Below are 23,787 nucleotides of genomic sequence, written 5' to 3' on the forward strand. Positions count from 1 at the left end.
GTTGGCTACAAAGAGCATGGCTGGAGCTCAATGTGAAGCAGTTTGATTTTATTCCTTCCTTTTCAGTGTTTGTGTGCCTGACCTTGATCTTGTGTGCTAAGTTTTTAATTAGAGCAGTTTTTCTCTGAACCCTTAGCATTAATCATGCTTGAAAAGTACCTACCAGTACCTCAAAAATGCTAGATCTGAGTAGTATGCAACTTTTCCCTTCCCTCAAGATTTTTGACATTTCAGAAATGTATTCTAAATTAGAATTCAAAGAAAATGTAAAAAAATTCACAAACCAGAAATTTGGGGTTTTCAAATAATGTCAATTGAATAATTTCTATAATTTTCATTTTCATGTCAAACCTTTCAGGTATTTTTAGACTGGTTTAAATTTTGATTTCCAGGTATTGAGGCATTTCAATAATAATAATAATAATAAAGATGTTTTGGAGAAATCAGACAGTGGTGGCTGGAAGTCAACAGAAATTATTTGGGGAATTTTTCTAACAAATGAAAACGTTATACTAAAGTATCTTTTTCATAGCTTCAACAAAGGGACATGTTTTACAAAAAGCAGTTCCTCAGAGAAAATGCCTGACCCCACATAAAATGTTTGTCACTGCTGGAGCACAGATCTAATACAATGTGTACTACACAAAGAAGAGAAAGAACTATTTATTTGATTTTAGCTGTAAACTGCAGAATTCGTTTTTAGCTGGAGATAGCATATCTGAAAATTCACTTTCATTCTCTCTTCAGGGTGATTTTCACTTGCCTTTTCTTTAGAAGAGCATCTCAGAAGAGTATAAATTGAAGGAAAAAAAAATCACAATGAGAACAGCAGCTAGCAGTGCCAAGGATGTATTTTAAAAGTCTCTTTCACAGATGGCAGACAGAGGAGCTGGGTAAGATGATTTTGAACTCTGCTGTGGACAACAGCTGATATAGAAAACACCTTGCTTTAACTGAGAGGGAAGTACATCTGGAGGAAGTCAGCCTAATCACAGAAATCATGAATGAAACTGGGCAGATGAGCTGCCATGAAGTGAAGTTCCCATATTCAGGCAATGCACAGCCTTTAATTAGATATGTCTTTCAATTTGGGAAAAGCTTTTACTGAAACCTCATTAATGTAAGAAGCTAATCCACTCTTATAACTGCACTCACCAAGAGAATTTTACCTTTGAACAATTCACCCTGACATCATTTGCCAGGCTACAGGTCTTTCCTGGAAGGATGTGTAGTACACACACATTTTTGTGAAACATCTGTCTGCTGTTCCAGTCAATGAAGGCTGTCCCAGACTGTTCCAGCTGTGCAGCTGACACATAACACTTCTAGCATGAGCAATGCAGTGTTTATCCTGATCCTAACAGGGCACTGGAAAATTGTTAGGAAAGAAAATTCTCATTTACCAAAAATCCCCAAGCATACCCAGTTAAAATCAACACTACACCATTACTAAAACATGAGAAATGAACCAGCTTCAGAGGGAATAATTAGGCAATTAAGAGAATAATTATATGTTTTTCTTCCTCCTCACTAGATGGGGTACATAAAGAAAAGATACAAAAAAAAAAAGAGACCATATCGCTTCCTAGAGTGGTATTTTATCATTTCGGAGATACATAAAAACAATGTTGGGTTTGGGGTTTTTTTTTATATCAAGGCATAGATATATGCATAAATTAGTTGATCTGTGCTATTTTCTTGACATAACCCTGTCATCCTTGACTTTGGGGAGCCCTGGCAAAAATAAGGGCAGCAGAAAAGCCTGAGTATCTGAAGTCACATCATTCCCAGGGACAGGATTTTGTTTTCATTCTGAGCAGACTCTGTTTGTGCTAGAATGTTCAGGAGACAGCAAAATGCAGCCAACAAACTCATAAAATAGATCCTGTCAGGCAAATACAGCTTTCTTTAAAAAGCAAGTGAGTATCTTTATTGTTTGAATTAGAAAAAGAAACAGAACAGCATGTCTTACTCTAAAAAGCTTTTATTATAATCCTGACATTTCGGCTGCTTCACTTTCTTAATTTTTCATATTTTCTTTGTCAGTTCTATGGAAAATCAAAGTGGTTTTAAGTCATTTTTTTATGAGCAGAGCACACTCAAGCATAGAATGGTGTGGTCCAGGAGGGTGGTACTCTCATTGCAGTCTGTCACCATTCTACATGGTTCCCTCAGAAATTAAGTGATGCTTTCAAGCTGATCATCCCTTAAGGAATGGATGGACATCAATGCCTCATGACCACAGATAAATTTAAACAGTAGAACTGTTAACAAAATTTTAGTACAAATTAATCAATAAAGTATTCCAATTGCTATTACACACACAAAGGAAAATGCCCTTCTGCAGGAAAGAGACAGAAAATGCAATAATTTACATCAATTAAGTAATTAAAGACAATTTTTAGTTTCTCAGTATACATCCTTATAATAGAAAGGGTTTCTCCAATAAGTGACAAATATTGATATATTCTCCTTATCAGTGTCATTATCAATAACTATTTGTAATATAATTGTTCTATCTTTTCTGTGAATCATTGAACTGAGCATTGTTATGTGTTCTCCCTTTTTCTTAGCTTACATTTTCTGCTGTGACTTAGTCATTATGTTCCTCTCTAGACATACTGAAAGCTCTGCTCTCCAGAGCCTTAACCTTTGGTAGAATGAGGGAAGACAGCACACCATGTCTGTTTCTCATGGGCAGGGCAGCCTAACACCAGATAGAAGCTACTGAGGATCAAAGCCTTTTATTCTCATGCTCCCTTCTCTCTGAGACAAGATATCTCAATTAACTCCAAGCTTCTAGGAAGAGGAAAGAAGAAGAAAAAGTCACTATTTCATCATGGTTTAAAACTTTAAGACAAAACTTTGTGAATAACGACACATTCTGGAATGCACGACCATGCCTTAAAACCCAAAATGATATCATTTTCTTGGCAATACCTGAAGTTTAGAATTGTTTAATTTCCAAAGCTGATCTTAATTCAGCAAAGACTATTGTGCCACACTATTGGTGAATTAAAGTAGTAGTTTTGTCATAACACAGATATTTTATGTAAAAACAAGACACACAGAGTCATTTAGTTCCTGCTCCTGTAGAAGTTTGTCTGATGCATCCATGAAAAAGTAAATTGTCTCCCTCTGTTTTCCTTGCAGGAAAGAGAGGGAGAGGAGAAGAGGGAGTTAATACTTTCAGGTATCAATATCAACAAGCAATTCTTTTTTCCCATGAAAATGTTTCCCAAAATAAAAGACAGACCTGTCATTCAAGTAACAGAATTCAAATGGTTCCATTGTCACTCAAAGACAACTTTTCGCAGTAAGATGTCAATGGCCCAGCTGCTTCAGCAGCCATGTGCAGTGAGCACTGATATTCAGACTGGAAGGCAGCAGCCTTGAGGTAAACTACAAATGAAAATGGTTTTCACAGACTCCAGGGGGTCCCATCAACATTATTTCAAATGAAATATTAACAGAATATATTCATAAGTAATAGTTCTAAATGATCTAATAGAGTCAAGTCTTGCAATTACTTGAAATGCATGAGCCACAACAGAGTAGGTCACTGCTTCAGAGAGGGTTTGCAGTGCTTATGTCTGTGAAAGAGAGGCAGAAGGGACTCCTCAGAGAGACACTAAAAGCCACCAGAAAGTCCTGAAGGGTGTGACAATGAAGCTGAAGGCTCCAGTATCGTGCCAGGTTATGAAACAATCAGCAGACTGGTGTGCACAATAACTTCAACCCTTCTTTGATGCTCAAAATAGGCTCTGCTGAATGCCAGCCCTCCCAGATGAATGCATTATAAAACCTGCTGAGGAAGTGCCAGGAGTACTCAAACTACATCCCAGAGGTATTCAGACACATCTTATTGCATATTTTTAGCTGTCACACATGACAGCAACTACTGCTTTTGTTGTACAGTAAATACCATCGTCTTCACTATACAGAAAAGTAAACTTTGAAGTTTAGATGAGTACAGTGGAAAAGGTGACTGAGTTACTCATTCATTTTTCACTTCCATAGAGTAGAAACTGCTATAGATCCTAGTGTATTGGTATTAATCAGACAACATAGCAGTCGTATCTCATCAGTCAGCTTTGCACAGAATGAAGGACAGAGGGAAATTCCAGAACCCACACATAACCATTGTAAGACCCAAAGACTGTCCAGGGTACCACATACCTGCAGCCAAACTGAACAGAATAATGTGACAATTTCTAGCATCAGATTTAGGTACTGTGTTTTAACTTTTATATCATTCTTCCTGCTGCTTTTCTCACAAGTAGCATGGATTCTGCTGGGTTTTGTCTTACCTATGCAGAATACTGAAGACTTTAGTTTTATAGAACTAGAAACAGTTGTGGAATGGAAGAAAAAGAATTCTTCCTATTATGAATGCATGATCACAGCATATATAACTGTGGCAAAGATCATCAAAAAAATTTTAATTGAGATTTCTGCTCCCAGTGAAGTTGTAACTGCACAGGCTAGCTCTGTAAGTATCTACCTAGGTCTCAAAGGTGCAAAATTTCCAAGAAAACAAGGTGTCTTTAACAAGACCAGCTGCTGTACCTGGAAGTAGCAGAGAAGTTTCTGGGCACCACAGATTCTTTTAAGTGGGGCCAAGGATGTATTTTCAAGCTGGCACTAACATGGCCACAGTGCTGTTAATATTTTAAGAAACTGGAAAGTTCTCCCGGGTACTCCATGTATCATCCAATGCATGCACCACATCTCCCACTGCCATTCTAACAACCTCCTGCCCTCAAGCACACACACATTAATATCCTGCTTCAAAACCACAATTGAGAATGCATACTTAAAGAGAGATGAAGTAAGAATAAAGAAATGACATGAAAATCTGTAGAGCAGAACCAGAAAACACCTTTCCTGAACTATAAGCTATGATTAGGTACTTATAAACTATTTGTAAGGAATAATTTTTTTCTAGCATTTTGTAGGACTTTTACTTACACACAAAAGTCTATATTTAGTTCCAATCAGTTTGTACCCATTTAATTGTTTCAATAAGTCACAGTATGGAAACAAATGTCCACTTACTTAAAAGCTTTTTCTTACTTTCAGAACTTTTTTGTTGAAAATTAGGTTCAGTCAACATGACTTCCTTCATCATACAGAGTAGAACAGATTTCTATATCCAGATTCAAATACTGTGTGGAATACACCAACAGATATTGAAATATTGTCTCAATACAAAAATTAGTTGTACTTATCTTTTTCAGACCCCACTCCTCCCCAAAAAAAGAGCTGAAGTGGGTTGCAAGATCTCTTAATATTAGTAAAAGAAGGAATATATGCTGTATGTCAAAACTACAATGTGAACAGAAAAGACAGCTATATAAGAATGCTGGAAATTAATAAAATGACTGCATCTTAAAACATTTCCATGTAGGCACATGACTGAAGAGTAGCTCCTCATGGCTACCTGACAATGCAGCCTGACTGCCCAAGAGTTTGGACAGGATGCCTTCTTTCACTCTTTTAGAAAACTGACAACCAATAAAATACTCAAGGGTTCTAAACAATTTTTTTTAAACTGGAAGCTTGTTTACAGTAACACTATCAGGATACATAAATATGTGATGTAGACCAGACACATTAAAGTACCAAGGTTTAGGACCATTAGGTCTCCAGCAGGAATTTGTAAACAGCTTATAACAGTAGGGTTGTCTTAATCACTTAAGCAGTGTGTAAAATGCACAGACACCCACATAATCCAAGTGCCAATTAACAAATCTCATGATTGCCAAATTACTTCCATATTTCCTCTTCAGATCCGGAGACTAGACTAAAAGCAATTTGTCAAGAAATTGCTTCCCTTCCAAGTTACTTCACTGTTGTTTTTTTACCATAATGCTGCACCAGAATGTATCATCTCTATGCTTTGCTAATGAAACAGTAAGTGATCACCTTTGGTACCCTACTTCCTATGAAAGCAAATGTACACAGAACAAAATCATCACTGATAATAACATCTATTCCTTTGTCCTTATTGGTATTGCTCCTCTTTTTTTTTTTTTTTCCCCTTATTATGGTATCATTTTAACCTTAATTAAAAAAAAAAACAACCAAACAATCAAAAGTGCCATATTCTTGTATCTTCTGTACTTGATAGCTTCTGACATTCAAAAAAAGAAAGACGACTGGCCTGCCAGAAGTCAAAGAATCTGCAAAAGTCTCCAAATATCTGGGGGATAGTGGATGACACATAAAAACAGTCATTTGCTGCCAAAGGGGATAGACTGCTTTGGCTTTGGTTTTGCAAGTCTCTGTACCTATGCTTTTATTGCATTTGGTAATATATGGAGTGATTTAAAGCAAAATGAAGTGAGTGAAAGGACTCCAGAAGTTTTGGTGAGCTTTGAATGAGCCTTTTTTTCTGCACAGATTGTTCCCTGGGGACAGAAAATGCATTAATTAAGCCCTGTGCATTAAAGCTACCCAATATGAATGCTATGCAACTGTGTAAAATACAGTTGCCATCACTTGACTTAAAATATCCTGAAATGTTTTGCTTTATGGCATTAAAAGTAACTCATTTTCTTGGACTGTTGTCGCTAAGGTTTGGTTTATGTAAGTGTTTTAAGAAGAAAGCAGTCTGAAAAATACACAACTGGCACAGCAGAGAACCCATTATTCTTTCAAATGCCTCTTTTGAAAATCCTTTCAAACTTTTTATTCTGTTGATTCAACAGGAGAGCCATTTACAAGTAAAAAGAATAGCAAGAAAATGGTGCTTCAAAGCTCTGAAGAAAACAACTGTTTTGTAACACTTCTTAACAATTCTGCACTACCGGCCCTTGAATCCCCCCCGCTTTACTCCCCCAGCTTATACACATCTGGGACTGTAAGTAAAGATAGGTGTCCTGGGGTCCCTTGTGGTGCCCAGACAATCCTCAGTCCCTGTTTTGATGGATACATGGTGCCCTCTGGGTCCATGGGACTGGTGCTTCCAGAGGACAAGCACGTGCTGGGCCCTGCCTGGATGTACAGTCGCTCACATCAGGTTCACAACTGGCGCACCCTGGAGCTCCTCTGCAGAGGCAAAGCCCAGCACAGCCCAGGTGCAAGGGATGTCCCTGGCTCATGCCTAGGACTCACACAGGGAGCTCAGGGTTAGCTGGAGATTTCCCTCTGGCTGTGTGGTCACAGTGATGCCCAGCTGGCACCCAGGATTTCTGCTCAGCTGGCTGATCGGCATGAGCCACTGGTGCAGCTGGGTGCACAAACATCACCCAGATGGAGTTCCTAAGTGGAAAGGGAGGATGTGACCAGGGAATTCAGGCATAAGAGTATGAGATGTGGGTAATACTTATACATATGGACATGTGGGAAGAAGAACTGATCATAGAAATCCTGCTATTTTGGGTCACCATTCCTGGGCATCCCAGTGATGGATTAGTCAAACTGGAAGTAGAGAATTCCATCCCAGCTTTCTGGATGAGTTCTTTACCACCCTCTAACACAGGGCAATTCAGGTAACATAATAATAACAAAAATAATAATAATAACAGATGCTGGACACCTCACAAGTTCTCTGTAACATACACAAAATAATTTCATCACTTTAAAAGAGATTGGCTCCATGGTGAATATTTCTCGGAATTTCACCCCCTATTCTTAGACAGCATTACAAAATACTCCAAATACAGTAATGCCACAGAAATACTACAAAATTTACCAAAGAAATATATTACATTTAGAAGAGTACATTCTAGATAATTCTCTTATATGCAGCAATTATAAGCTTCAGATTGAATTAATGGCATTCTTTCATTTCCTTTCATTTTCCTTTCTTTTCTTTTCAGCAATCTCAATCTTATGTTTAATTTTCAACAGCTGAATGCCTAATGTCTGTGTAGCCATGACCTACTATTATGAAATCAGTGTATGGAAATGAATGTTAATTATTAATATGGAAAAGAGCAATTTTAAGCAAACAGAATATTGTTGTGTTATCTTACACCAGGGTTGAGAACAATACATAGGTAATTGCTTCTAAACAGTAACACTTTAGTTATTTAGATAGTGACTTGGAAACAGACAAAAACCCTAGGAATCTTATCACAATTTTTCTTTGTCTTTCTTAGGTGAAGAAATTATTGCTTTTAAAGCTGGCAAGTTGTGATACTTTGTTGTTTTCTGTGGTAAAGCTCTATTAAAATAGAGAAGAATGGAAAGAAACCCTTGGCATGAAACTGGGTAAATTAAAGTTAAATTGCATAAATCTATATTAATAAGAACAGGACACAAAGAAGGATGGGGAAGTTATATCATATTCAATACTAGGCTGCTTTCACAAAGCAAAGTTCCATCTGTGTTTTTCAGTATTCTTGCAAAAATAACCCTCTTGAAATATCTTATTCTGTTAGACATTCATGCTAGGAACAACTTTTAAATGGATGTTTCATTGGCAGCCTAACTTCCTCTGTCTTGGCAATATGTAGACAGGGCTTAGAAAACCATTATTTTCAAATAGGGATTTTGAGGCTTCAGATCTGACAGTGATTTGATTCAATTATTTTCATATTTTTATTTCTAAGTACATTTCAGCTGGACAAATTTTATTAATAAATACAATTTTGATATTAAGTTACAGATGGGGTCTTAAAATAGCTAAATGCCTGGAACAACAATAGCAAGAAAATCTTGTTTCTATGTCTAAGGAATCAGGTAGTGGTGATTCAGGACCTGAATGGTGCCCATGTTTCTCCAAGCACCTGAATCATCTAAGGTGGGAGTCAGCTGGCTGGAACACTGGCATTTACTTAAAATCACATTTTTAAGTCAAGTGACACACCTTCAAAAGCCCCCACAAGGATTAACTAACATACAGAGATCGAAGCTATAAAATAGAGCTCAGCTGAATTACACAGAAAAAATGCAACAGCCTGACTGAAATGAGTTGTACTGGGCTTTCTGGTGAGATACTTTTCTTAGTGCCTGTTTTCTGGCAAAGGAACACAGCAGAATAGGAGAAGATGGAGTATGGGCAGACCACCACCATTCTCTGACACCTGATGAGATAAATGTATTTAATCCTGAGGCTGGAGAAGAATCTCTCCAATAATCAACATATCATGGTCAACATATTTTGCATCTTCCCATTGTTCCACTCAGCAAATACTTTTCTACTCAAACACAACAGAATGCAAAATGGAAAACATTCAGCTGGATCAAAGGCCTATGATGAAAACACCTTCTAGAGCATTTGGGGCACACCAACACTGCAGAGCCTTTTTTCAGGGTGTGTTTGCCAAGTAGGAAATGTGGGTGGGAATCTCCACTACGGTAATTCTATTATCTATACTTCTCAAGCCAGGCAATTTATGAGAAACTTGGAATATTTCACATGGATTCATGTTGTGTCATCTAGACACAGTTTTCAGTGACTCCAAACTTGCTATTTAAAGAGCCTATATGCTTCTTGCCAAGATTGTCTTTTCAGAAATTCTTATCAGAATCTTCACTGGTAATATGACAGAATTGTCTGAAGAAATGTTTAATAAATTTTCAATTTGAAATTCTGAGTTAATATATGAGAGGCTATCAGTTTGCATGGAAAATTATGCATCTCTCCAAGTGAATAAGGGAACTAAATGTACTCACCAGATTTTTAAGTGATACCTTCTCATTACTAACAGGAGTAAGACAATCCATGCACTTTTTGGAGTTGTCCTATATTTTTGAAGTTTTCCTCTACTTGAACACTTGCATATTTGGAATGAGACCAAATGTGATACTGAGGGTGAAGCACCACAATATACAGCCTTCTTCCTTGGAATGGATCATGATCTACACAAACACTCAAAATTTGTGCTTTTCATTGATACTCTGATCTCAGTCCCTTTGATGCTGGACTGCTGGAAAAGGACTCTTCAGGGAGTGTATCTCATAACTCCTTGGACTATTGCAAACTTTCCTTCCTCTGAAATCCCTTCCAGAAAATTGTATGAAACCTTGCACATTAAATTTGGCTGGGAATGCTGTTATCAGAAGTATTTGGGCTGTGCCTATGCTAAAAAGAGCTGTCAGCCTGACTAAAGAGAGAATCCAGTCTGTAATCTGTAAATTCATCTACAGCATCTGTCCAGGATTAAAAAGACCACAAAATTTGAATGAGAGGATATTTTTGTGCATAGATAGGATGAAGGTCTTCAGCTGACACTGAATGAGTGGAATATGGACAAATTCTGCTGTGAAACAAAGACACCAGCAGTTCCATACTAAAAAGGTTCACCAAAGAAACCTTTTAGTTGCATATATGTTACAAACATGTATTTTATATGTACATTTCTGGGGGATATATTTATATATTCATTGGACTAAGTGCCATATCTAGAAATATCAAGGTATATGACAGTCTAACAGTCCAGTGTTTTTAAAGTCTCCAGTCTGAAAGAAATCCAGTAAGTTATCTAAATACCTCAGAAAACCTGCTTTCTAAACACTCAAAAATAAGTGTCAAAACTAGTAGAAACTCATTAAAAATTCATACTGCTGCACCATTCAGCCATCCACCAAAACAGCAGAAACATTCCTTAATTCAAATGCAAGGAAGGGTACTGCAAATTTAACATCACACTGTTACCACTTTCTCATGTATCCTTATCAGATGTATATTCACACAGATCTTCCTGAAATTTAAAAGAGTAGCACAAACATTTCTTATTAAGAGCAAATTCATGGTACAAAATTATTTCCTTACTTTTGGGAGGGAAGCTCTTGATCCTGAGCTTTGTGTGGTCATTGTCAAAACTGTAGTGATGCCCAGTGCAACTCTGGCTGGAGCAGCATCCATGTTGATCCAGAAAGAAACCCAGGATAAAATGACAATCAGCAGGCTAGGAATGTACATCTGGATTAAATAGTATCCCATCTGACGCTCCAAATGAAACTTGACTTCAATGCATGTAAACTTTCCTAGAACATGAAATTACTTTCATAAATGCTTTTTGCACATTGTTATCTTGTTTGCTGAACATGAGTTAGATGTGTGGCCTGTTTCCTAACCTAATACTGTAAGGAGATCCTGATACACAATCACTAGTCAGCCACTTGTTGCACACCAGCTTGGGTGAAGCATGGGAGTACTGAAGTATACTGTGCCCAATTCTTCATATTAACTGAGAAAATTAATATTAGCACAATTGTTTCACCTCCAGAAAATGTAACACAATGCTTCTTTTCTCAAAATTCATTGAGCTTTTATTTTAGTCAAATATAATTCTAAGTATTAAAAGGGGACAGCATTTTGGTCTTTTAGAGGCATGAGATTAAGCAATCATGTTTGAACAGACAAATTGTAAACTACTACTCTCAGTCCTAGGGTAGATCACACTCCTCATTCTGCCAATGTCACTTGCCTCTGTCTGTCAATTATGTCTCACAGCAGAATCAACGCAAAGTCTACTTTGAATTTTGTTAAAAGTTTGACTGCAGGAAGCCTAACCCCATCTCTCATGGGAGGTGAGAGATTCTTCAGACAAGTGATAGCTGCTGCACAGCAGCCCTGGGGGACAGAGGTTTTGGGGTGCCTGACAGGGAAGCAGCAGTGCAGCAGGAGATGCAGAGCCCTGAGCTGCAACAACTCATCAGCTACTAATGCAATCACCCTGTGCTGCTCTCAGAATTACTCTGGGCTAGGTACTCACTCCAGGCAGACTGCAGGAAGGCCTCTCATTCCTAAAGTGTCATGCTAATGGTTTCAAACTCTTTTGTGCTGGTTGGAAAATGAACAGAGATGCTTTTTTCCTCATTCACCCTTTCAGGGGAAATTAGACTGCTCCTATTTGTGCTGTCCCTATATTTTTCTGGTGGTCTACAATGCTGAATGGGGGGGTGCAAGAGTCAGCACCAAGGGGAGTGCAGAGGCTGTTTGACAAAGAAAGGAGTGGAAGCTGAATAATATCCTCTGACAGCCCAGAAGTTCTGTAATGAGTGAGCTGTGACTGGAAAGGCAGACACTGACACCTGGGCAGAGGCTGCTCCTGGCCAGGGGACTGGGGAGGGTGAAGGGCTGTGGTGGCCACCTGTGGCAGCAATGGCATCAGTAGCACCACCTGTCACAGGCTCTCCAGACTTCTGTGGCACAGCCTGGACAGTGAGTTTAGGAGAAGGTTGAGTAATAAGTTTTATCCACATTTTAATTTCACACTAAACCGGAAGGAGCAAACTACAGAGAAAACAGTAGTGGGGGTGCCCATCAAAAAGTTCTCCTTCCTTGGTACTTTGGGCTCCAAAATGAGAGGCTGCATTTATAAAAATTAAACCAAACAATTTTCATAAGAAATAAATGTGATATTATTTTTGGCAGAAGCAGAACATCTCATATTGTATTATTTCATAGACTAAAACAAATGCATTTGATGCAACCAGATCAGCTCTTATGCTGAAATGATGAAAAAGCTATTTTAGATGAGAGGGATTATATTTAATCCCAGAAAGCACCCAGAAAACTGTTCTATAAATGCTGTCCCCATTAAATAAACTCCAAGCAGCTAAATCAAAATTTTAACAGAGTTTCCTCTTCTCTGTAAAACTAAAGATAAAACCACAACATTATAGACTCCTAAACAACAAATGAAAGTACAAAACTTAAGAGTATTAAACAAACACCTAATTTCCCAGCATTCCATGTCTGTACACTATTCAGATCAGCAATGAAAATATTGTCTTTTCACATGCTACATATCATAAATTAGACTACACATAAAGGCTGGTGAAAATTTAATATTTTTCCTCATTGGAAATATGATATGCTGGAGAAATAAAGCAAGTTCAGAAAAATCAGCACTTTAAAAGTGATTAAAGAGTAAGGTTTTTTTTAAATGTTTCATTTTAAGAATATCAAAACAATTAGATTTTTTATCAGTTTTTTAATATTTTAAATACTTCAATGATTTTAAGGACATTAGAATACCTAAATGAAATTAAATTGAACTTTGAAATTAAATCTTTCAAAATAGAGAACAGAGAGAAAATTTCTTTCTATTCAGATTTAAAAATGTGTGACTGAATCCAATTTTAATTTAATTTTTTTTTTTTCATTTTACCCATATTTTTCCATTACAAATTGACAATAGATACCATTGGAACAAATGATAGAAAAAATAGAATAATGCTCACCAGTGTTGTAATGCTTTGTGCAATAACCAAGTTCTTTATCTTCTTTTAAAATAAACTGTGGCAAAGTTAAACCCTCTGCAACTTGCACAGGTCCATCACTTAACCACTCAAATATCAGATCATTCATGGTGTAGCCAACTGCAATAAAGGAATCAGAATTTATTAGATGGCAACTGACCAGAAAAGAGCAATTGTTCTTATGTCTTAGAAGCATGTCTTTTATTGCAAAATGTGTTTTCTCAGTTACATTTTCAAACTGTTCAATTAACAGCACAATTCCTCTTAGTTGTCGGTTGCTGTAACTACACCATTACTTTATTAAAAGCAAGAAGTAAACGCTCTTATATTCTGAAGTACTGCCCTGGTTTGCCACCAAAAACTCACTTTGCTAGCCCAAACCAGTCTAAGATTCTGTGGGCACAAAGGCAGGTGGCAGCCCACAGTTCATAGCCATACAGCTAAATCCTTCCTCCACTAAATAAATTTAAAAAAAAAAAAAATCAGGGTAGGCTGGTACCTACTGAATACTGGGAACGATCACTGGGACCTGCCAGAGCCTGAGCCGCTGCTGGGTTTGTGTGATTGTTACCTGGGCAGGTGGAGGCAGTGCTCAGTGCTGAGGTGTGTGCTGGCACAGCATGGGGGTGTGGGCTGTTCCCCAGCCCATGCCTTGCCTGGGTGTAGCACACCAGCTTAGGAATCACTAATAGGAACTCTGCTTCTCAGGTATTTCACTTCCATTTCCCAAAAGTGAGCCTAACTCTGTCAGACATAGCAAATCCCTGGCTGTGTAATAATTGTTCTCACTTTTCTGAGGTGTAGTAATTTCTCCCACACAGGGTGGAGAATACAGGGAGAATTGCTGTATTTACCCCTGGAAGTGATGCACCTCTGATGGGTAAGGTGATGTGACCCAGGAGGGAGAAGGATAAGGGAGAAGGAACAGCACAGAAACAGGCAACCCTCACATTATGGTGATAAACATAATTCCCTTACAAAACAGGAATATTGAGTCTCACAACACAAATGTGATGATGTAAACACAATCTAATTACTGAATGTTAGGGTAAACACTTGTTATTTGATAGATAAGGCAATTGAGCACTCACAGCTCTCGAGCTGCATTGTACATGTCTGTACATCCATAGGAAAATTCTTCAAGTCCATGGGACAGGACAAGGTTAAAGTGAGCCTAAAATTAGAGGAGGAAAAAATATGTTAGACATTTACAGATTTCATCTAAAGCCCCATACTTAGAGTTCAAAGGATCAAGACCAAATCTTAGCACCTCAAAGTCTGGGCTCATCTCCCCCTTGAGCTGTGGAGACAAAATGTGTGAGCAAAGCAGGCACTCACAGCCTGCCCTGGCTGAGCAGAGCAGAGGCAGAGAAGACAACATCAGGTTAGTAAGATATGTCCTCCATTAAAGCACCAGTGAATGTTTTGTGTACAATACTGAACCAAATAATCCAAAAGCTGAAATGCCTGGTTATGGGATACATGGTTTTATCTTGGAAAAGCAAAAAAAAAAGAGGAAACAACAACCACAGGGTTTTTTTAATAGACTGCTGTTGTTCTGTTGGAATGAGTCCCATTTCCAAGCCTTCATTCTTACTGCTCAGCCACTAAAAGAAGGAAAAACCATTATTCAGTAAAAAAATCACATTGCATAAAAGGAGCACAGATAGAAGAAAGTAAGCCTAAAGGAACATAATCATACAAAATATATTTCTATTTTAATTTTTCAGTTGTTGTTGTTCCAGATGAAGCATAACTTTACTTAAATGGGAATACTTTTAATGTTTCTTTCTTTTTTCTTCCTTTTTTTTAGTTGCTTTAACCTTTTAACATTTGATTGAAATCTATTTCAAGACCGTCTCTTCTATTGTTTTTTTTCTTTTTTTTGTGTGAGAAGAAATCATTTTTAGCTAACAAAGATATTGAGATGGCCTAATTACAAACAACTACCTTTGATAAACAGTATAAATATTGGGATTTTTTTTAAAATAATATTTTTAAAGTACATTTTTATTTCTGATTACATTCAGTACAAAAAACCCCACTCTGAAACAAAGAATGCCAAAAAAAATCCACTCTGTGCCCATTTATTATGAAGGGCAGTAACAAGTCTGATTTGAAGGGACACTGAAACTGACACATTATAATGACAATAACTTTTTAGCTATGGCAGGGAACCCACAGGTCACCTGTTTAGAAGTATAACCTTGAAACAATGTTGTCCCACAAACGTATGTGATCTCTACAGAGAAATACTTGACTAAATTCTCTCTCCAAAGATGATTTTGTGGTTCTTACCACATACAACTGATTCAAGGTCTTTCAGTCTATTTCTTCACCATGTGAAGCTTTGGAGACCACCTGGCTGGGGCTTCTAGCCATAAAATCACTGTGACAAAAAGATGATATTTAGGTAACTGAAATCAAAATTGTCTCACCCAGATCTAAAACCACATTCAACATCACTGCTGTTGCCTACATGTGGGTTACCTAGAAAAAGTTACACTATTTTCATCTTGACACAGTCTTGACACAGCAAACAAGATGACAGTATCAGGAAATTAGAGATCACATTTATGTGGCAGTGAGATGAAGAAAAGTCCCCAGTCTCAACATCTTCATAGGAAATAAACTCACATTTAACCTTTGGGATCAAATAGCAGAAGTATTTAAAAAAAAATTCATCTAGAGAAAAAAGTTTATCTAGTAGGTGTGTAAGTGTCATTGAAAATCTGTCCTTTCCTGATTTAAATATTTTAAGTCCTTGCAAATGTTAACTAGTCTCATTTTCACTAGGTAATTTCCTGCATTAAAGATTGAGCTAATTAAGTTGCTAATCCCCAGCATTAACAAAACAGTGCCTCGGTCTCTTTCCAGAAACACTGCTATGTCAAACTCCCTTATTTTCAGTCATCTTCTAAATATGGCTTAGATGTTTTAAGCTCTTTTCAAACATGCCTTTATGCAAATGCAGCCTTTGTAAATATGTCATTTGTTTGCGTTCATTGAAGTAGGCATGGGCTATTCACCCCTTGGATTTTAATGACTGTCAGGTGTGGACTGCACACTGACTTGCTTTCCTTTCTTCTTCAGCCCTTTCTACTCCCCAGAAATTCAAGTAATTTGGGGGTTTAATTACATATGGTCAGGAAGGTCCCTCATTATTTTAATATCAAATTTATGAGAAAGCAAATAGACCCAGTTGCAGCTTTCAAGATTCACAAGGAAAAAATAATCTCTCTCCATTGATATAAGGCAGATATATCTTTTTTTTTTTCCTGGAGGTGAGATGAGAAAATTATGTAGGCTCATTTTGTAGGCCCACACAAAGCCTAATGTCCTACTTTCTCTTCCTAATCATTGTTGTCTTTCACAAAGATTTAATTATTCTCTTCTCACCCTGAAAATTGAAAAATAATTTCTATTCACTGTGTTGATGAGAGTAGCTCAAGACATCATGTTTATAGTTAGTTAGAGTTTTACCTCTACCTGTTGTTCACCTCAGCACAGTAGCTATTCAGAATGAGCATCTTTGCCTCTGGTCCCTTTTAGCAGCAGTAATGCAAGTGTTGAAGCAAGTGGTTAGAGCCTTGTCTCATCCACAGATCCACTGGTTTTCAACAAGATTACTACATACTAAATGTTCAGCAGCTGGAATTTGAAATAGATCCACTGAACTCCATGCTGGTGGGTCAATTTATACCAGTTGAGTCCTTTTCATTAAAACTATGAGCCTGCAAATGTTTCCAAACCCTGGTGCCATGTCACTACTTGATATATATCTACATTAATAAGGACATGGGGTCATAAATGAAAAGTGTTAGGTAGCTACAGCTACCCACATTGCTGATAATAACAGTGTCATTGACAGAAAATATTTCAGCAAAATTAATGTCTCACACTTGGCAAATTTAAGAAGGGCCCCTGGAGGTTTGGAGCAAAGAGCAAATTTAATGGGGAATTACACTGATGAATACTTTAATCGTTAATAAAACAGAACAAACTGCTACAGAACAATTATTTTATTTTCCAGGCATCCCGCCACCAAGGCATTTGAGATGCATAAACAACAGATTGGTGGTGGAGAACCATAAAACACTGATGGGAAGTGCTTTATGAACCATCTGTAAAACTGAAGTGAGAAGAAGTTGACCAGGGACTTGATTTTGCTTCCATTACCTGAGCACCCTCCACCCCACGGCAGCCAGACCCGGGTGGCACAGCTGGCTCACAGAAAGCTCTGGGGCTGAGCACATTTTATTTTCCAGCTGAGCAGAGAGGGCTCATGAGGGAGCAGGAGGGAGTCACGTCTCCAGAGCCTCAGCACACCAGGCAACGTGCCAGGGACAGCAAGCTGCCTCAGAGAAGAGGAAAAGCTGCTCTCTTCTTTCCCTCCCTGCTCCCTCACTCAACCCACAGCCAAGGAAGAATCAAACCCTGGAATAATGCAAATAAGAATATGAACAGAACAAAATACAGAATCGGAGCCAGAAAACAAAGAATGAACAATTAGCTGCCACTGTGACAAAAATAATAAATAAATAAATAAATAAATAATGTCACTGAGCAGCACTGTAGCACAGACAGGGCTATAATCCAAGTACTCCAGGGCAGCATTCTCTGTGTTATATTTTGGACCCTCTTCCTGACACCTTGAATGCCTTCAAAGTGCAGCAGGCACTGCTGGGATTTCTTCACTCAGCATTACATTCAAACTCCCCTCTTTCATCTCCTAGTTTCACTATCACTAAGACTTGGATTGTGGGCCTGCCTCTCTTCCCAGCCCCACTCAAAATCTTTAAATTTCTGGTGACCCCAGGAACCCACTTATAGGATCACTCAGAGGTCTGCATTCCCCAGTTTCTGCAGGCAGGGAGGCAAGGTCCTCTAGGCTGTGGCTGCTGTCACAGAGGTCAAAATAAGGCATCTCATGGGAAAAAATAAATAGTCTGACTGCTTAATCAGAAACCCTCATGCTGGTTATCTTTTACACCTGAACATGTTTTGCAGTGTCAGTGTTTTGCCCTGGTGTGAGCTGCCATGGCCCCAGCTGTGCCAGCAGCAGAACCCGGCACAGGCACCGCTGGTGCCCGAACGCAGCCGCTGCATCGCCACCCCTCCGAGGGAAAGGCACTGGAGGGGGGACACACCTGCAGCCAAGGGCTCAGAGGTGTTTATGTGCAGGGCAGCCAAGTCCTGGGCTCAGTACTGGGGCTGAGATACTGTGTTTCCTGCCTTTATCCTGTTCTTGCCTTTATCCTGTTCTTTCTCCAGCCCCGAGACATTTTCCCCATATCCTCCTATGCCTGCCCATCTACCCTACATCTCTCTCAGGGACACCTACATGACACAGAGCCCAGACGTTTTCCTTTGCCTCCTGGTCTATCCTCACACCCCTCCCCCCTCCTTGTCCTGTTTACCAATTCCTGTCAAATGCCAGTCCCACCTGCTTTCAGGGTATTGAGTTGTGAGGCCATTCTGCCTTTGATAACTAACCCCCAAAGCCACACCATCAGTAGAGGGTAAGTATCTTGAATTAAAAAAAAAAAAAATTAAAAAAAAAAGGAAATGTAATGATTGTAAATAGATTATTCTCAAGATGATTTCCAATCTCATTCTTTCACTGGAGGGTTTTGAATGCTGGGGCTCCCAACCATCACACCTCTTCTCTGGTAATCTCACAATGCAACAAAAACACTTCAGAGTACTTTACAGACAGGCTGCTTGTGAATGGTCTGCAACACTAATCTGAAGTAATGAACTGCTAGTATTTTGTTGAACACTTAGGGAATTGTGTTTACACATTACATAATCCAGGAATTTTTTTTTAAATAAATTTAGGAGACTATATAATTTTAACTGAGATTTGATGTATTGCCTTGTCTGCAGCAACCACTGAACTGTATTCTAGCCCACCTCTTTATAAGCAGCTATCGCTCCTCAGCCTGATGTCTTGCAAGACACCCAAAACTTCCCTTGATCTCAGTGACATCTCATCCCAGAGGAGGACACTGGTTCCACAAGAGAAGGGCCCTGGGGATCATAATACGTGGTGTATCATGACAGAGGAGTATTCTTTTCATTAGTTATTCTGCAAGAAAGGTTGGTTGTGAGTGGGCTACAGAACAGCAGGCTCCTCACAGAGTTTTTTGTAATGATAAATAACTAGGATCAGTCCTGTTATGTATAGAAATACTGTTGGAAATTTAAAAAGTCCTGTAGATAAGGGTATAAATCTCTTCTGTCTGCAAAAAACCCCAAGATTATCTCCTCACTAGCATGAAAAGCAATAAATGCCTCACCATGAGTAGGCATCATGTTAAAAATAACATTTTGTTTCTATTCTTATCCCTTCATTCTTTCACACTACGCCCATCTGCACCTCAGCTGCTGGGACAAGAGATTTCACAATCTAGGATTTTATGCTGCAAATACCAGAACATAAATAGCACATGCATGATCACTGGTAGCATTGGCTACGTTCCATTTTTATCACAAAACTAATACCTGTGCAAACCCCTCAGCGCTGGATTTAGTGAGACAAGTGGGATTTCTTTTTTCCAGCATTGTTAAATCTAAAGATGCTATTGTAAATTGCAAGGTTTCTGGTATTTTTCTTAAAGCTCCGAGCTGACAATAAAGTTAAAGATATTTTAGTGGTACTTTTTTTCTTTGAAAGATTAAACTCCTGATCCTTCTAGCTGCTGAAATAACATTAAAATATTACCTAAGCACAAGCAGATAAAGTTCCCTATTAAACTGGCAGGGGAGATGAAGTTGCACAGCAACCATGACAGCATTGCATGACACAGGAGCAAATGCCATTCAGGCTAGTGACACTGAAACAGGGAGGAGAATCTAAAATCACTTTATATTCCTCCCAGCCCCCTCTCTTGGGTGCCTGAAAGAAGGGCACACACTGATCACATATCAGAAGGCAGAAAAAATTTTCCCAGTGGCATTCTTCTTTTAAATGTCTTTTCATTTTGTAGTCCATCTCATTATTTTTTTAGGGACCTGACTCATCATTTTGAATGCCAATTCTGGTAATTTTCAGTCTACAGGCTTTGTCCTGTTAAATGGAACAGTCAAACTGACTGGTTTTTCCCTTATTTTTGAGGAGTCCTGGAATTCCTCTCTAATATTTGTCATGTTCTGCAGCTTCATTTCTGCCAGGTGGGAATGGGCTGAAGTCGAGCTTAGAGGAGACATGGAACCCTCTCTGCTATGGCAAAATGTGAGTTTCAATCTGGAGTTTCAGTACTGCTGTTTCTGAGCATGTCCTCAGTCCCTCCAGTGCTTTGCCTTGCTTCATGTACTGCTTAACAACACAGGAGCTGGCACAGAGCAGGGTGGTGGAGTTCTCATCTCAGGCATCCCACTTCTCATTGTAATGCAATCACTGTCTGCAGCTACACAATGCCAGCACATGAGCTGCCAGCAAATGATTTTCCAATTATTGCTCAAACAAATCTATGAAATTAAATTCAAGTGTGATTGTATGTAACAGGTAAATTCTGTAAGCACCTGTTTCCTTTACATGACAAACAGTATTTCACCTTTTCTTTTTTTCTCTGTCATTTTCTATCTTAGTTTTCCTGCAGTGTGTGTTTGGTATGGGGTTGCTTTCCTCCTGGCATGATGACATCTCTGTTCTAAGCCATATATTTCAATCCAATTGGCAAAAAGACCTTTATCCCTGGGACCATGTTCTAGGAAAACATGCTTCTTTGTACCTTTTAGGAAGGGTTCCTTCACCTGCATCATTTCACAGCTAACCTTTAGCTGGTTAAATGAAGTGATTGATCACCAGCAGCTGAGGGCAGGCATTGCCAATAGCCATAAGGAGGGTGGTACACACACATCCTTTGGCTGTGCAACCATCCCATTGGCACAGGTGTCCAGAAGGAGCCACCTGCCAGTATTTTTGATCCTGCCAGCCAAGAACAACTTCACGTGTACAAATTGCTCTCCAGTAGCATTTCTCACTTTTGTACTCAGAACAAAGTCTTCCCTTTTAATTGAGACACGGGAATACAGGGCTGTAGAAGTGACATTTCATGCCATCAAGTCTGATCATCTGCTACCACCCAGAGTCACATCCTCTCAACCCTTTCAAAAATGATCAAAGTTCATTTGAATCTACTCTGTGTGTCCCTATTTCTGTTGGAATATTGTTGCAGGAATTCAAGGTGTATACGGCTGTAAACTTGTAACTTCCTCTCTGAGCTTACTTATGACCAGTTCAGAGCCATTTGCTCTCCTGGTAGCATTGTCCTTTGGTCTAAGCAGCTCCCCTCTTGTGTTTGTGTTTACCTCCTCTGCTCTCCTGCCTCATCTGAGCATGTGCCTGGCCTTAGAGGAAGAAGTGAGGCTGTACATGCTCAGATATAATGCCCATATCCCTACTTTGTTTTAAATGCCTTATGAAGTGAAAAGCAACTAATTTTGTGTCATTAAAATGTAAATTATTCTTTTCTTAAGCGGTATCATCAACGAGGTTTTCACAATAGCTATGTTAGTTGCATGACAAAGTACCCACATTAGGTTTTATTATTTATTTAGTAGATTTTATTATTTGTTATGCAAATCAAGTACTTTAGATACAACAGGAAAGTAAGGGTATTGGAAACCTGGGACTAGATCCTTAGACTGAATTTGTAGATTGGGAGGGAATGAGATAGAAGGGAATGGGTGATGCATTTAAGAGAGTATTTGGAAACAACCCTGAAGGATGAGAAGAATCTGAGTTCATTTATTTAAAAGGCCCCAAAAGGAAGGGGCTGGAGTGAGGCTAGAAGGAGAGGCAGGAGTGAGGGCAAAAAGGAAAGAGAAAGGCAGGGTGAAAACCAGAGAGCTACTGATAATCCAAGGACATTGGGTTCAGCTGTAATGAGAATGGCTGCTTGTCCCATAAAAGGCTGCAGTTTTTTAGCTTCTGAAACCATTGTTATTATTGTAGTCATGCTTATAGGAAGACAAATTTGTCAAATTCACTGGATTCATGTAGCATACAGCCACAATTTGGGAAGTGTCCGTGTCCCAGGAAATTGTGCAGCATGATAAAGTTTAATGATTGTAGCTCTATAAGGCCTCAGCCCACAGTACATATCAGCAGTGAAACACCAAAATGTTTTAGATGTTCTCTGTTTCAGTTAGCATTTCCATTGACTATTCTTCAGTGTTCAGATTTGGTTTAAATGTAGAAAATTTATTTTGACATATGTACATGAAGAAATGTTATGCTTTTGTAAAGTTAGGGAAGTTAAAATGGGGCAGTGTACCATCTTGCCAGTATAAGAATGAAATAATTCTCAGTGAAAATGTCCCTGTGATTATTCACATTCACTTCCAAGGGAAAATCACCACCTTGTCAATGCCAGTGTTATTCTGATAGGACCTGAGGTAATGGATATGTTTGTGTGAGGTGGCAGTTTAATAAGCAAACAGACATGTCAATCATGATAAATGTCTCCATGATCCCACCTCTGCCAATCTGTCACATGGAAAGACAATGCTGCTAGTCAAGTCCAAATCCTCTTAAATCCCAACACTAGATTGTAAAATAAAATTGAAGTCATCAAATTAAAGTACAGAATGCACACAGGGCTGTAGAACATAAAATTTTCTACCACTGTGCTAGGCTAGACTGTGCTAGGACATGGATGATTTACACATAATGGGTATAAATGGAACCTCAATATTGTTTAGCTGACAAAGTCTGTACCCCAAAATTGTTTCAGAAAACTTACACCTGACTTTACTGCAACATGACAACATATTCTATAGTAGCCATGCAAAAAATCCCAGACTGCATCTTATTTAAAAGCAATATATTTCAGCAGGGCAGTGAACTTTTTGCCATGAGCAGTCTGTTGCAGAGGGATCAGCAGTGCTACCCATGTATTTCCTTAACCTGCTTTTCTTTCCCAGAAGGCAAAGAACATGATTACAGAGGAGACTACAAAACACAGAAGTTTCTCTCAGAAAAACTGGGTTATAAAAGTGTCATGGATTACCTCTGATGTTTCCATGATGGACATGGCAGTCATAACTCCTGATCTAACACCTAGTGATGTGTGGGACTGTGGGGGTGCAGGTAGTGCTCTGTCCCTCAGTGCTTGGCCACACCAGGGAGAGCTGATTTTGGAAACTCCTGAGCAAGGCAGCTGGCATGGGAGGCAGGTTGCAAATAGCTGTACTGCTTCACAGAGACTTCTCTTGGCTTGCATAAGCAGGTGAGGGCTTTGGGGGGAACCAGCTCCCACTGGTGGGATGTCCCTACTACCCTGTCAGCTACTTGTTGTGGAGTGCAGGGCTGGTGACCATTCCCAGAGCAGCTACACAAACAGAGCAATCCAACACCTCGAGCCTTCTCTGTTTGCAGTGCCCCCCAGCACAGAAGTGCTTCCAAACAGGCACTCTGCCCTCAGCCACAGCAACATCTGCAATTAAAACTAGGTCGATAGTTGAAACCACAAGGAACTAATGGTCTACATAACTAACAGTTCTGGCACTGGGAAGAAGAAGAAAGACAGAAAAAGAGGGATTTTGAAAGACTTGAGGAAAATCTTCCTCAGTAATTAATTGCTCTTTGAACAGGAATAGCAAAAATAGGGAAAG

General features: G+C 38.9%; 1 protein-coding gene across 8 annotated transcripts in view; it reads right to left on the reverse strand.

The window, feature by feature from the left end:
* The window catches only part of GLRA2 (glycine receptor alpha 2), a 121,277-nt gene that overhangs the window by 61,503 nt on the left and 35,987 nt on the right, over window positions 1-23,787 (reverse strand). For 7 of the 8 annotated variants that reach the window (XM_077173021.1, XM_077173003.1, XM_077173018.1 and 4 more), the window contains exons 5-7: window positions 14,256-14,338; window positions 13,147-13,284; window positions 10,727-10,941 (exon numbers count right to left, since the gene is read on the reverse strand). In XM_077173021.1, the coding sequence (XP_077029136.1) occupies window positions 10,727-10,941; window positions 13,147-13,284; window positions 14,256-14,338 (436 nt within the window). The remainder of the gene's footprint in view (window positions 1-10,726; window positions 10,942-13,146; window positions 13,285-14,255; window positions 14,339-23,787) is intronic. The other variant, XM_077173017.1, reaches the window with a different exon arrangement.

The sequence above is a fragment of the Agelaius phoeniceus genome, chromosome 2 (genome assembly GCF_051311805.1).
Source record: "Agelaius phoeniceus isolate bAgePho1 chromosome 2, bAgePho1.hap1, whole genome shotgun sequence".
In the NCBI taxonomy this organism is placed as follows: Eukaryota; Metazoa; Chordata; class Aves; order Passeriformes; family Icteridae; genus Agelaius; species Agelaius phoeniceus.